General features: G+C 56.7%; 5 protein-coding genes across 5 annotated transcripts; 4 read left to right on the top strand and 1 right to left on the bottom strand.

Moving 5' to 3' along the window:
• The first annotated feature begins 804 nt into the window (after positions 1-804).
• Positions 805-2,165, top strand: ACRALDRAFT_1060527 (uncharacterized protein). The gene has a single exon (XM_071016246.1). The coding sequence runs from the start codon at positions 1,075-1,077 to the stop codon at positions 1,831-1,833; it is 759 nt and encodes a 252-aa protein (XP_070878436.1). The 5' UTR covers positions 805-1,074; the 3' UTR covers positions 1,834-2,165.
• Positions 2,166-2,174: 9 nt separating this feature from the next.
• ACRALDRAFT_1079454 (uncharacterized protein) lies at positions 2,175-3,745 on the top strand (the record flags this gene model as incomplete). The annotated part of the gene is made up of 2 exons (XM_071018906.1): positions 2,175-2,182; positions 2,633-3,745. 2 exons carry the CDS (start codon positions 2,175-2,177, stop codon positions 3,399-3,401), a joined length of 777 nt encoding a protein of 258 aa, XP_070878435.1. The 3' UTR covers positions 3,402-3,745.
• Positions 3,746-5,252: 1,507 nt separating this feature from the next.
• Positions 5,253-8,340, top strand: ACRALDRAFT_1079455 (uncharacterized protein; the record flags this gene model as incomplete). Its single annotated transcript, XM_071018907.1, has 1 exon — positions 5,253-8,340. One exon carries the CDS (start codon positions 5,253-5,255, stop codon positions 8,265-8,267), a length of 3,015 nt encoding a protein of 1,004 aa, XP_070878434.1. The 3' UTR covers positions 8,268-8,340.
• A 4-nt stretch (positions 8,341-8,344) lies between these two features.
• ACRALDRAFT_1074286 (uncharacterized protein) lies at positions 8,345-11,726 on the bottom strand. Its single transcript, XM_071018225.1, has 2 exons — positions 10,938-11,726; positions 8,345-10,870 (listed from the first exon to the last, which is right to left on the bottom strand). The coding sequence occupies exons 1-2, from the start codon at positions 11,512-11,514 to the stop codon at positions 8,787-8,789; spliced, it is 2,661 nt and encodes an 886-aa protein (XP_070878433.1). The 5' UTR covers positions 11,515-11,726; the 3' UTR covers positions 8,345-8,786.
• A 311-nt stretch (positions 11,727-12,037) lies between these two features.
• Positions 12,038-13,290, top strand: ACRALDRAFT_206434 (uncharacterized protein; the record flags this gene model as incomplete). Its single annotated transcript, XM_071022035.1, has 6 exons — positions 12,038-12,071; positions 12,107-12,490; positions 12,523-12,565; positions 12,654-12,885; positions 12,978-13,098; positions 13,130-13,290. 6 exons carry the CDS (start codon positions 12,038-12,040, stop codon positions 13,288-13,290), a joined length of 975 nt encoding a protein of 324 aa, XP_070878432.1.
• Between the last annotated feature and the right edge of the window lie 232 nt (positions 13,291-13,522).

Genomic DNA, 13,522 nt, shown 5'->3' with positions numbered 1-13,522 from the left:
GCATGGGTTCTTTGAAAGGGGCGTATTCTAAAAGCCCCGACGCCTATCGTCGGGATGCCTCTGGGATAACCTGGCACATGTGTAGAACTATGCGCTCGCCATGCCGAACATAAGTTCTGAGCTTTACTTCCGCACTTGTACAGCTGAAGACAAAGCCACCCAGGTTCTCTTGAACGCCACTAGGTCTGTTCGGACCCTTCCCCCGGTCTGTGCAACGGGACCGGGTTTGACAAGGCCGACCCAATGAACAATGAGAGAACCAGGAGGCAAGCAGTCAATGGAATGACGTGGCGGTGTCGTGTGGATGCAATTGTTTCAAGCGTCTTAAGCTGCCTCCCATCGTCCTTTGATGACTCGAAAGAAATGAAGAAAAAAATAACAATTACAATTCCCGGTAGTTTCATGATTCAAAGCTCGACACAGCCACTCTGCTGGTACGAACGTGCCTGAGCCTCACCGAGTCATCGCATAGGTATTGTAGTGTACAACGTACCTGGCGGCGGCTTGGCTAAATTCAGTGTCACGAAGCGGTACGTGACTTGTACCGATTACCTGAATCTCCGCTACCGCCGCTCAGTTTATCCTGTACTCAGTACTGTATTCCGTACACTATGTACATTCCGTATTGCTAAGCCTCCCCGCCAATGGGACGTGCGCACAGAATCCACCCGACTGACTTCAGGCTTGGACTGAACACTGCCCCTCTCGCACTCGCCGCCGCCGGCGCGGCCGTCGCATTCAGAGCCTCGCCTCGCATACATATTATGCCCATCCGTCTCTATCTGGCCACCTTCCCCTCTTCACATCACTTCCACTTTAACACACCTGTCTCGAAGCAACAAGGCCCAATTGACAGACGAGGATTTTACCTGTAAACGAAGACTCTCTATCCCAGGCCCGGCTTTCGTTCCTTCTGCAACGGCCTTTTGCTGCGGTCTCCTTCTTGGACCGTCGGTGGCGATTCATCTACCCACGCCAGCGAACTTCGAACAATTCACCGAGATTTCGAATCCATTTTCGTCCCTACGAGCTTTTCTTTCCAGAAATTCTACCGACACAAAACACACAGCCAACATGGAGAGTACGCCAACCAGTCCCGCCGACTCTCGGCCCATCTCCTCTCGCCGCTCCTCGAACAAACAGAACCTCTCCCTCGACCTCTCCGACATCCCACCACTAGTACAACCTACACCCCCCTCGAATACCTTGCTGTTCACCAACCTCCAAGATCGCGATATTTTCCACCCCGACAACCTCCAGACGATCCGTGACCTCATCACCCAAACGGCTCCAATCCACGCCTGGTCACCTCTAAAGTCCTTCCGCCGCATCGTCGTTTCATTCTACGACGAGGCCTCCGCCATCGCCGTCCGACAGATCTGGGACGGCGAATCCATCCTCGGAAACACCCTCCGCGTCTACTTCGGCGCCCCGACCACCGTGGACATGAATGCGCAGGATCGTCACCTCGCCCTCCCGGACGCCGGCAAGCTCTTCTTCATCTCGCCGCCGCCGTCTCCGCCCCACGGCTGGGAAGTGCGCCTGGAGGACGCCCCCAACACAATGGTGCACGCGGAGGACCTCGCCGAGGCTCTGGCCAAACTGCACCACCACTCCCACACCGGTGCCGACAGCCCCATCAGCCCCGCGGACGGCGCGAACCGAAGCAGGAGCTCGACGCTCCTGTACCGGCCCGAATTCCACGGCACCAGCCCGGACCTACCGGCTATTTGTCTGGAGGACATGTCGGACGAACCGAGTCCCATCGACCAGCCCAGGCCCATCATGGCACACACGGCACGGCCGCCTGTGGAGCTTATGCACGATGCATGAGGGGGGTGGTGAAGGGGAGGAATGATGACGGGATGGAAGGGAGACAACAACTCAATGCGTCGGCGTTTGGGTTTTCTGTATCTAATTGGACTAGCCTTGTCAGAAAACAACAAGGCATGGGGCCCAGATTCAAATCATCGCATGGCGTTCATGGAATCCGGGTAGCAAAGAAATTAGGTGGTTATTTAGTGATGGACTGGCAGCTTTGTATTGGAAGATCTTCATGCTGACTTGGACGCTGGGCCAGCCTCCCATTTGAACCATAAGAGGCACCACCATCGGAACTATTAAATAAAAGCCAGTCATTAGCAATTGACTCAAGTTAATAAAGCAAACAAAAAATGTCCTGGTATGTGCCCTCAGGCCTTACTCGGTGTACGAATACATGCGTCTTACGAAGTGCAGTCGTTGGATGGGTGGCGACCATATGCCTGTACAGTGCGTACTCCGTGCTCAGTAAACACTTACAACTGTGTCGGCGAGTTTCGCCCCGTGCTCCGATTTTCTGGTAGAAGGCTGGACAGGGGTGTCGCTGAGCTTTTGCGAATCTTCTTTTTTCTTTTTTGTTTTCCTTTCTCTACCCTCACCCATCGCGAAGCCAAGTACATCCCATTTCGCTGCCCAATATCATCAAGGCCATGGTTTGCTGTAGAACGGCCTCCTTAAGGCTCTTCATTCGGAGCCTCGCCCAACTTCACAACTTCGACCTCCCTGCATCCTCCGCCCGATTCATTTCAGCGTCTTCGCCACGCGTAGCATTCTCACATGGTCGGAACGCATTCTCGACGTCCGTCATCAGGACATTAGAAAAGGGGGCGAGTAGCAGCGATCATGCGCCCGACACGACACATAATTCTACCGAGGCGGAAGTGAGCACGACCCAGTCACCGAGGAACCCGCAGCTCGAAACAACAAACACGGAGACGCCGCCGGCCGTGAGCGATACGAAAACGCAAACTACGCTCGACCAAGAATGGGATCCAACATCAACAGGGCCAGGGAAAGCCAAGACGCAAAAGGAAAAGAAACAAAAGAAGAAAAAACACACAGCCAAAGAGAAGAAAGCAGACACGAAGCCGCGGTCCAAGTCTGGCGACAGCAAGGCCGATCGGCAACCGGAACAACACGAACCGTGGCGTATCCAAAAGGACTCCCTCAAGGAAAAGTTCCCCGAAGGATGGCGACCGCTGAAGCGGCTCTCGCCCGACGCCATCTCCGGGATCCGGGCGCTTCACCAGCAGTTCCCGGACGAATACGGGACGGCGGAGCTGGCGGACAAGTTTGAGGTGTCGCCCGAGGCGATCCGGCGGATCCTTCGGAGCAAGTGGACGCCGACGGCGGAGGAGGAGGAGGAGAGGCGCGAGAGGTGGTTCCGTCGCGGCATGTCGGTCTGGTCGCGATACGCCGAGCTGGGGGTCAAGCCGCCCCGGAAGTGGCGGAAGCAGGGCATCGTGCGGGAGGTGTCGTATCATGAGCGGCGGCGGGCGGCGATCGAGCGGAGACGGGCGCTGGAGGAGGCGGATGCGGGGGCATCGCTGCAGAGGAAGCTGGGTGGGAAGATCCTGTGAGGGAAGGTGTCTGGACGTTGGGATGTCTACGTTGTACGGGTTGGGCGAGTCTTACGGTCATGTCATGGCATTGTGCTCTGACATTGCTGAGATGCTCATAGGGTACGTCTCACATGATGGTGCTTGGTGGCAGAGCCAGTCCAGTGGACGAGGCACGAGACACCGAGTTCCACATTCAGATGCATGCCAGACCGCCTGATGTACGTTGTATGTATAGTAGGTGAAGGGGAATTGGTGCGGCGGATGGGTTGCACATGGTGCCTCTCTGGTGTACTCGGCTTGTAAGATTAAGCGCAACGCGGTGTCTCACGTCAACTTGGACAGCAATGGGATTGATTGTAGGATATGCATTACTTGGATGAGGAACCGTTGGGATGACGGTACGCGCGACATCAAAGGGGGCTTTGCGGGTGGGCTTGGGCGTTTCTGTCCGGGACCCTGGTCGACCTCATTTGGGAGGGAACGGTTGGGGAAAGATTTGCGTCTGCACCCCTACACTTATCTGTGTGTACGTTGTATGTACCTAGATGCAGATGCAGCTCCGACGATGATGATTATGTACTCGGTCTTGAGCTCTCCGACGACCGATCAACACAAAGGAATTACTGTCTCATTGGCTCTTTGTAACCTCTACCAGTCAGTCTGACAAGATACTTGGTACTTCTCTCGAGAGTCAAGCAAGTCATCTCCTGTAAGACGCGTTCCCCCCACGGGCGATATGATTTTCAGTGGGGGCGTTGGTGAGGTGATGGTCCATTTCATTGGCCAAAGGTCCCTCGGTATTGGACGATCCCAGCCGGCCTTGGCCCCACCCCTGCCACCTGAGCACCCCGGTCCGCCGCTAGTCCGTCTCTGGTAATCGCACTTTCCGCCCTCACAAGATATCACCAGGGGTAACAGCAAAGAGGGAAGCGACAACGGGGACAGCAGGGGGGTAGCTGCCAAAAAGAAAGGGCCGTGCGGCAGGCGGCCCCGGCCCCTCTCCCGAGGAAGAAACAGTACCAAACCACCAAACACACCAAACACCACACTCCTGTGGGATCTCTCCAACTCGTCAACTCCCACGACTTCAAGGGGATCACATACTTCACTTCGCACTTCTCTTCTCACCCTTTCCCCAGGTAGAGCTCCAACGCCAACAGCTTCTCGAGATTTTACCATCACAGATTTTCAACCTTGCCCCTCTCTCAAGTCGAGTCTTTTTTCTCTTTTTTTTTTCTTTTCTTTTTTCCCTCCAGAGGGCGGTGTGCATACGCATCTCTGTTTCTCTTTTCTTTTGTCCTATTTCTCGTTACTTCTCCTCGTCAAAGACCGCAAGGGTCAAACTTTCTCGAACCTCGTCTTTTCACCTTAATGTCGCTGTAGGTCTCTTGCCAATTTTGCCTCTTGATGGGAAAGTCACGAGCCCTATGCTAACTTCTGACCTCGTTTTACCAGCCTTTCGTCCAGGACCTCCACGGCCACTTCACTCGTTCTCTCTTCACCCGGACGGCTTCTCTTTCCCACATAGAATTTATACATTCACCGACGAAACCGACCGACCGTCAACCTTTCCTCCCGTAATAATATCACGCTCTATCTCCCGCTCTATCTATACCTATACACCCATACCTACCCACCCCCCTATACTCTACGACTACCACCGAGTTCCACGACAGTACTGTTTCTCCTCCACCGACCTTCCAATTGCCGTCTTCTCCGCCGCATCTCGAAATTCCTTGAATGAATGGTCCTCCTTGGTCAGCAAGCCAGACGCTTCCGCCCCGGACAGCGTCCTCCAACCGCCACACCAACTCTGATCTGCCTCGCCCCTAGGCCATCCCGCAACTCCCGAATGGAAATGGGGATACGATGAACGCTACACCCACCAACCGTCTCAAGCTGACCCCTTCCAACTCCCCCTATCTCCAACGTCCCTCTCGATCTCCCCTGCGAGGCCGTTTCCATCATGAATCCCGTCTGGCCCTGAAGAGGGTCGTGGGCACAACTTGTGCCTCCCCTACCGGCTTCGATACCATACAGTCCTCCTTTGCCTATATCGCCGGTGCTGCCGTCGTCGTCGTAGACGTGGACGGAGAACATTATTCGCAGAGGTTCTACAGGGCAAGGCCTGGCGCCCACCCCGTCTACAGCACCGCCCACTCTCACTCTCACTCCTTCTCGGCTTATGCGCCGTCTACTCCCACCTCGACCCCCAAGGCCAACGATAGTAGGAATAGGGTGGCCTTGGGCGCCCGAGAATCCTTTTACGGCCCTGTCGACTGGTCCGAGTCCCCCACCTCCAGGACCTGGACCAGCCGCGAGCGCATCAAGGCGGCAACCTGTCTGGCCTTGAGCCGGGACGGAAAATACCTGGCCGTGGGGGAAACGGGCTATGCTCCGCGTGTTCTCATCTTCAGCCTCGAGGACAACTCGTCCGACACCCCGCTTGTTTCCATCAGCGAACACGGCTTCGGCGTCAAGGCTGTAGCCTGGTCCGCCGACACTAGGTGGCTCGCCTCGCTCGGGACCGTCAACGATGGCTTCCTCTATCTCTGGAAAGTAGACCCTCGCACTGGAGCCGCCAAGCTCCATCAGCAGAACAGGTGCACATCCACCATCAAGGGCATGGTCTGGATGGGGAACAACCTGGTCACTTTCGGTGTGCGCCATATCAAGGTCTGGAAAGCCGACGACGCCCAGGCCGTATCCCCCGTCAAACAAAAATTCGCTCCCGAGTCCAGCACCGCCTCCTCGCACTCGAAGAGGAAAGCTCTTCCAGGGCGCAACGTGCTCCTGGGTCCCCTTCTGGACGCCACCTTTACCTGTGCCGTAACCGTGGATGACTCTCGCATGATTGTCTGCTCCGAGGGGGGCGACGTATGCGTTGTGGATGACCATGGGAAGCAGTTCAGGCTGCTTCGGTGCATTAATGTCGACTTCCCCGTCGCTTCCATCACCATACGCCATGCCACCGTCTATGTGGGGGGCAAATCTGGCCAGTTTGCTACCCTCAGCCTGAGGGCGGTCCTGGACTGCCTGCCAGATTGTGTCCTAACGACGAGCAGGGCAAAGACCGGCCTCGTCGCCATGGGCTTCTTGATCGAGAACCTCGTCATCATTGACGCGAAGCGTTCGATTGATATCTGGAGCTCGAGCTACATCCCCGGCCAGGTGGAGAAAGACGATTCTCACATTCAACTCCCAGGCCACGGAGACCAGGTCCTAGGCATCCAGGCTCTATCCAAGCCTAACGACCAGGGCGCTGATTTCCTGACTTGGTCGGGATCCGGACGAGTGGTTTTCTGGGATGTAGACGGGCGAATCAAGTCGTCCCTCTACGTTCCCCTGGAACAGGTCGTCCCTGAAAACGACATGACCACTGGCAATCAGCTCAACATCGTTCGCGCCACCAGGGCGGGGAAACTGCTGCTGGCAGGAGACAAGCTCGGAGTACTCAAGGTCATTGATACCAACACCAAGAAGTGTCTATTGGAGACCAAAGCCCACGCGGCGGATTGCCAGTACATCAGCGTCTACGAAGACGATTCGAAGTTCCTGATGGCATCCTGCGGAAGAGACCGAACCACCCAGCTTTTCCACCGATCATCCCGGGGCACCATTGAACACGTTCAAACGCTCGATTCGCCCGCCAAGGTCGTCAAGGTACACATGCCATCCGACGGCCGAATCATCACCTGTTCTCTGGATAGATCTATGCAGGTGTACGACGTGGTCCGCAAGGACGAAGATCCCAACGCCATCGCCGCTCTCAATTCGCGACACATCGCCCTGAAAGCTTCCCCCACTTCGTTTGCTTTGGGTGAAGACGACAACACGGCCTTCGTGTCCATGCTCGATCGATCCGTCTGTCAGTACGATCTCACTACCGGAAAACAACTCTCATCGTTTCGCTGCGTCGACGAGGGCGGCGTGGAGGCCGCTATCCTGGATTCGTTGATTGCAAGCCATTGTCCGGGCAAGGAAGGCGGCATCCTGCTGGGGTTATCCAATACGGACAAATCCGTCCGGCTATACGACGCCCAGACGGGCAGCTTCATAGACCGTGAGTGGGGACACACGGAAGCCATCAATGGCGTGGCGCTCGTCGAGGACGACGACGGGTGCCAGAACATCGTCAGCGTGGGCTCGGATGGGACCATGATGCGCTGGGGCATGGACATGCGGGATTACTCGCCTGGTTCGCCTAGTCGAGATCCGTCGCCCGTCAAGAGCGCGGATTCCGTTTCGGCCCGCCCCCCCTTGCGACGCGTTCTTTCCAAAGCCGAACTGGCTGAATTCCAGCGACCGTCCCCGGCGACAGGGCGCCGGTCACCACCCAGGACGTTGAACCGGAGGACCTCGCGATACGGTCTGAACATGAACAGCGCCGTCACGCCAAAAGGGGCTCACCAGACGAACTCGTCCGGGACTATTGCTGAAAATGACACGCCATCCCGCCGTCCGTCTTCCGATAGTCCCTCCAACAGCCCACCGCAGAGTCCGAGATCACGCGTGTCGAGGCGCCCGTCGTTGCCCGCTCTCGGCATCAATTCTCGGAAGAAGAGCTCACCCAGCCTCCGAAACGGCGGCGCCGGTGGGCCCTTTGGTTCCCTCAACATGGCCACCGAGCAGGCCTGCCGTACACTGCGGGCATATCGGAAGAAGCTATCGTCGGCCGAGCCCGTGAGCGGGGAGGCGCTCGCAGAGCTTGGCTCGGAGCTCCGGCTGACGGCCGTGGCCATGGGCGACCGCGTCGTTCGAGACAAGGCCATCAGTGACTCGGTCTTGTCGGGCCTCCTGGATCAGTGTGGGGACCGTTTTCCGGACCACGTGAATGGTGTGGACGTGCCAGCGAATCGCCCACTGCCTGTTTTTGAAAGATAAAGAATCGAAGACGCGGATACAATGGAGATGTCTGCTCTTCGTTATTATTATTATTATTATTACTATATCATTCTTATATTGGTGATACCCCTAAATAATAGTGACTCGCTTCTCAAATAAGGTGGTTGGCGTAAGGTTCTAGTGTTGTATAATACCGCACGCTTTATTCTGCTTCCTTTGAGTTGGTTGGAACCGTGGCATTAAGAAGGACCTGCTGGGTGTTTGCCGTGTGTATGATTAATACACCTTTCGTCCCTATATAGTGTAGATGTCACTTATAACACCGCATTTCAGACTCGACGTAGACAGCTTAGCTTAACCTGTATGGCGATGTATTAAGAGTCCCTCTATTCGTGTCTGCAACATCGCAGTATATGTGTCTTGTCCCGTGGACTTGGTATCATTAGACCTAATAAGTGGCTGCACTTCGAACCGCATTCTATCCCCCGTCGTCCAACTTCCACGTTCTACACCCTAAGCTTTCAACATGCCCGTCGTTAGGGAGCACTCATATAAGATTTAGACCACGAGCCCTTCAGAAACAGCATTATCCCTCTCCAGCTTCTCGAGGCCGGTGGCTGCGGCGCCATACACGCGCAGCGGGACGGCGACCTCGAAGCTCTCGCAGGGAATGTTTTCGACGGCCACGAGGACGAGGCCGCCGCGTTCGTCGCGGGAGATCTCCTCCAGGAGCGGATGGGGTTTCGCGCCGTCCCCGGCGCTGGCGGTCGCGTCGGTGGCGGTTGCCACGAGAGGGACGGCTGCTTCCTCGGCGGATTCTCCGTCGTCGTCATCGTTGTCGCCGTGGTTGACGGCGGATGTGGAGTCTTGGGGACCTTGCTGCTGCTGGTTCTGGGCCTCGGAAACGCTGGGTGCGGCCACCTCGGTGCTGGGGACGACGAATTCGATGCGAATCTTCCACTCGAGCGCCACGCCCGAGGTGACGAACTCGGGTGAAAAGGAGATGGGGATGGTGGGTGTAAAGGTGAGACGGCGGGCGTAGATGGCGGCGTCGGAGGCGAACGAGTGGACGCGGCGCGTGACGCGGTGGACGGAGGCGTCTGAGCGTAGTGCGAGCTGGGGGTCCACGATGCGCTCTGCCGACTCGAGGGCGCAATGTATGGCGTAGCAGGGGATATCGGCGTTGGAAAAGTCGATGGTCATGATGACGTTTTCGCCGAGGCGGTAGGCGGGTCGCGCGAGGGTTACGACGCCGACGCGCTGGCCGTTTCGTGCGATTTCGAAGCGGTTCGGGCTCTGGCCCCCCTCGGCGGCATACGTGCTCCGCATGATGGCTAGGTCGATTGCCTCCTTGGCTGTGGTGGCCTCCTCGAAAGCCGAGGGTCGGCGGGAGCTGGGCATCACTGTGGGGGACAGGAGACCCGTGTTGGTCCCCTCGCGAGGCCGGTTCAGGAGATCGTCCACGTAGGTGAGAAAGTCGGCCATTGACGAGCCGCTTGGTTGTGGCGATGCCTTGGGTTGTGGATCGGGTGTCGCGGCTTTGTCGACCATCCTCACAACAGCCTGGTCCCGAAGGAGGACGTATGGGCTCATGAGGTCGTGGCCGAGAATTTCGCCGTGGCTGTTGACGCTACCGAGCACCCTGAAGGGGATTTCAACGGTGCGCACTTGCTGTTCCCTCGTGCCACCGGCGCGCTGGGTGCCGATGACAAGGGTATAGGCGATTTTGATGGCCTTACCCCTGTGAGTCGGCGGCAAGCCTTTCGGCAACCGGAAAGAATATTCGAAGACGCGGCTCTCGCCCGGGGCTAGTTGCAGGTCGACAAAGAGGATAGACTGCGGCGTGGACAGCAGTGGGATGGATTTCGACTTGGCGATCCCGCGCATGTCCTTGATGGTGCTCAGCTCGCCAGCCCCCAGCAAATCCCCCAGTGAGTTGGTGATGCTGCCCCACCCGAAGCCTCGAAGGAATCCTCCACCCGGCTTGTTTGTGTCGATGCCCACGACGCCGCCTCCTTGGCCGCTCACTACGGCTTTTCGTTTGACGTTCTCAAAGGGCTCCAGGTGTATGAGGGAACCGTCGAGGGTAAAGGAGCCCTGTACTTGTGCGTAGCCCATCATGAGGTTCTCTGGCAGTTTTGGTTGTGGGAGGCTCATGTTCGAGCTCCGGCGCATGTGTAAAGGCCGATGGTGACCTCGAAAGGGCTGGTGGGCAGGGTATTCCGAAGCCAGCGTCTCGGAGGAATGGTTGCTCATGGAGTAGAATTCGCCGCTACTCCGGGGGGTCCCGCTTCCCATGCTCGTCGAAGACAGTATCCGCATGGCTGGTGTAGGAGGATCACGAGAGAATGTCGGGTTCGGGGTGGGTGTCGGGGTGGTATCCTTCGGTCGAGAGAATGAGGGATTGTCGGCATGGGGGCTCAGGAAGTTGTCGTTTACGTGGGAAGGCGGGCTCTTATTCGTGTCTTCGTGCGATTCGGCGGTGGGCGAAGGCGCCATGGGAAATTTGAATTCGGATAACGCCGAGGCGGGAGACCTTAGTGGCCGGACGGGACCTCCAATGGCAGGTGTATTCGGAGCGGTGGCCGAGTGAGAGGATCGGGGGTGTCGGTCAGATATCTGGGATGACTGCAGAAATGATGCTCAATGGATGTCAGCATGGCGGGTGTTACGATATAGCGACGGTAGAAGAGGGAAGCAAGGTGCTACCTGAATGCGGCGCGGAGATGCCTAAACCCACGCGTGGTGTAATCTGCAAGCTGGAAGCGCGTGCATGACCCCTACCATGGCGTTGTGGCCGCGCAGTGTTGGAAAAGCTGTGCATATCATCGGCTGCAGTGCTAGCTGAGCCTACGGAGACGATGGAGATGGAGCGTCTGTGGCCGTGTCCGTGGCCCCGGGTATCGCTCGACTTGGGTGGGTGAGGAGGGAGCTGGGGCGGCCATTGCGTCGAGGCGGCGCCGGTGCGGCCGCGTGAGTACCCGGCAGGTGCGCTCAAGGAGAGGGTAGAGCGGTGGCCTCGAGTCGGACCATGGGACGGGGAGAGAGAGGAGGGAGAATTGGTTCCGGCGATGGTCTTTCCCCGTTGTTGTAGGGGAGAGAGCGGAGAGAGATGGCGGGGCCGTTCGGGGAGGTTGAGCTGGCGCTGGGGTTGCTTCTGGTGGTTGGTGTCCTGAGCAACGTTCTTGAATGTGATTGTGCATTTGATCTCTTCGCCGGCGAAGACGGTCTGGTTATCCCAGCGGACGAAGACACGTATGTTGCCCTCGGCGGCGCCCGATCCCATCGTGGTGCTCTGTCAGGAGGAGAAGCGGCGAAGACGGGAGACGGAAAGGAAAGGGGAAAAAGGGAACCGGGCCGGTGATATTGAGCTAACCGTTATCTATCTAGAGATCTCATTGCAGCATGTTTGTACGAGAGTCGGGGGGAAATGATTGACGAAAAGATTGGGATGGATAGGCAGCTGTTGGAAGCTGCGGGACGTCATGCTGGTGGTGATGGTCGAGGTTGGACTTGGGGGATGGTCAATGGGTCAAGGTGGTCAAAGCACCTTGAGGCCTTGGCGTCTGGCCGATTAAGGGGCATTCTTATGTAAGCAGTTAGAACGTGGAGCAGGAGTGGGTGGGTCGTGATTGCCATGGTGCCTCTTTCCCAATTCAGCACATACGGATACCGGCAGCGCGTTCGGGTGGGGCTCAGTTTGGTCTGGTACCGGTACGTACGAAGTACACGCTCTAGGCAATTATTGTAGGTACCTACATGATGACACTCTCTTTTTATTTTTTATTTTTATTTTAGTTTCTTCTCAGATGAGCAGTGGCTCTTTCTCGATTCTGAGTACTTGTACTTGCGGAAATAAATCACGACCGCGTTATAAGCAGCTTGTAACTTCAAGCCAGTTCTCTCCCTCTCTCTTCGTTTATCCCTCTCTCTTCGTCTTCGTCTATCTCGCTCCCGGCACTCTCCATACTCAGCTTCAATGGCCATCATCAGCGCCCTCCCAGGGCTCGAAGTGTCAGTGATCGTCGATGGGCAACTTGCCCAGGAATATGACGACCCTGACGGCCTGGAGGAGGACGTGAGCACAAATGGAGCACTGCACCGAAAATTCGTATACATCGAATCCAAGAGTGATACTCTCTTTTCCGTCAAAATGACTTTCCCAGAGACTTGGCCACAGTCCCCTCGATGTAACGCGCTCGCCTACAAAATATACGTGGACGGGGCGCAGAAGGAGTACGCCGCGCAGTTCTTCGACAATAGTGTCTCGTCCATACGATTGAAGGAGCACGAGAGACAGACCCGGCCACCGGCCGGCTTCTGATGAAGAAATTCAAGTTTGCGCCGATCACCACCGGTAAACAATGACCCCCGGAAGTCCCCGTGGTGTTCCCGTATCCAGGACCGTTCCTGTGTTGACACCAGTCGCAATCTAGTCGATGATGCAGATGGGGCGCGTGCCAAGAATGATGTCCAGGCTGCGAAGAACCTCGGCTTCATCCAGGTCCGGCTCTACCGGATCGAGGCTCGCAGGACCCAGCGCGTCGCAACCTTTCCAGTCTCAGCTCCTGACGGGCCTCGCGAGCTGGCCGAAAAAGCCCTCAAGGGCCGTGCAATTTCCCATAGAGCATCGTACGTTGTCAGGACACCAAAAGGAGTCATCTTTCTCTTATACTAACGTGGCGCCTAGATACGAAGTCGGTGGGTATGTGCCGCCAGGTACGACAGCGGAGATCACCCGCTATGTAGACCACAAGCATCCTCTGGCCGTCTTCAATTTCAAGTACCGATCTCGTGGTATGTGGTGATCATTTCGTGCCCGTTCGACCGCCGGTAGAACTACACGTTTTCGCTGTGCGCGAGGACCGCCGTTGGCCTTTTCTGACCTGGATGCTGGACAGATGCTCTGCGGACTGAATTGGTTATCCCTCGATCGCCAAGTCCGAATCCTGTACCCGAGCCAGCGGCACCAAATGAGAATCCACCCAAAGAAGACGTCAAAAGGAGTTTGACTTTGACGGTGAGCAAGCCTCGTCTGGTGCGTCAACCGGCTTCTGCTTGACTGACTGGGGATGAAAATAGGAGCCTACCCCTGTAAAACGGGAAGAGAAGCCCCGTCTCAAGAGAGAGGCAGGTGAGGTATATGATCTCACCGCCACACAGCCCCAAAGAGAATGGAAGTACGTCAAGCTCGAGAATGGCCGACGAGCTGTGGATCTCACCGAAGATGACTAGCTTGAGCATCTCATCCTGCCGGAACTATTTCAACGGGGACGATCGTCTCTCACACAAGA

The sequence above is a fragment of the Sodiomyces alcalophilus genome (assembly GCF_042370955.1).
Source record: "Sodiomyces alcalophilus JCM 7366 unplaced genomic scaffold ACRALscaffold_1, whole genome shotgun sequence".
NCBI classification, from domain to species: domain Eukaryota; kingdom Fungi; phylum Ascomycota; class Sordariomycetes; order Glomerellales; family Plectosphaerellaceae; genus Sodiomyces; species Sodiomyces alcalophilus.
The sequence above is the reverse complement of the archived record's forward strand: the minus strand, read 5'-3'. Positions and strand labels throughout refer to the sequence as shown.

What these genes read in the sequence shown, in the direction of transcription:
- ACRALDRAFT_1074286 (XM_071018225.1), bottom strand. Translation starts at nt 11,514, where the DNA reads ATGGGATCGGGCGCCGCCGAGGGCAACATACGTGTCTTCGTCCGCTGG. An exon ending in CATCTCCGCGCCGCATTCAG is followed by an intron (nt 10,871 to 10,937) that starts GTAGCACCTTGC and finishes ACATCCATTGAG; the next exon opens with CATCATTTCTGCAGTCATCC.
- ACRALDRAFT_1060527 (XM_071016246.1), top strand. Translation starts at nt 1,075, where the DNA reads ATGGAGAGTACGCCAACCAGTCCCGCCGACTCTCGGCCCATCTCCTCT.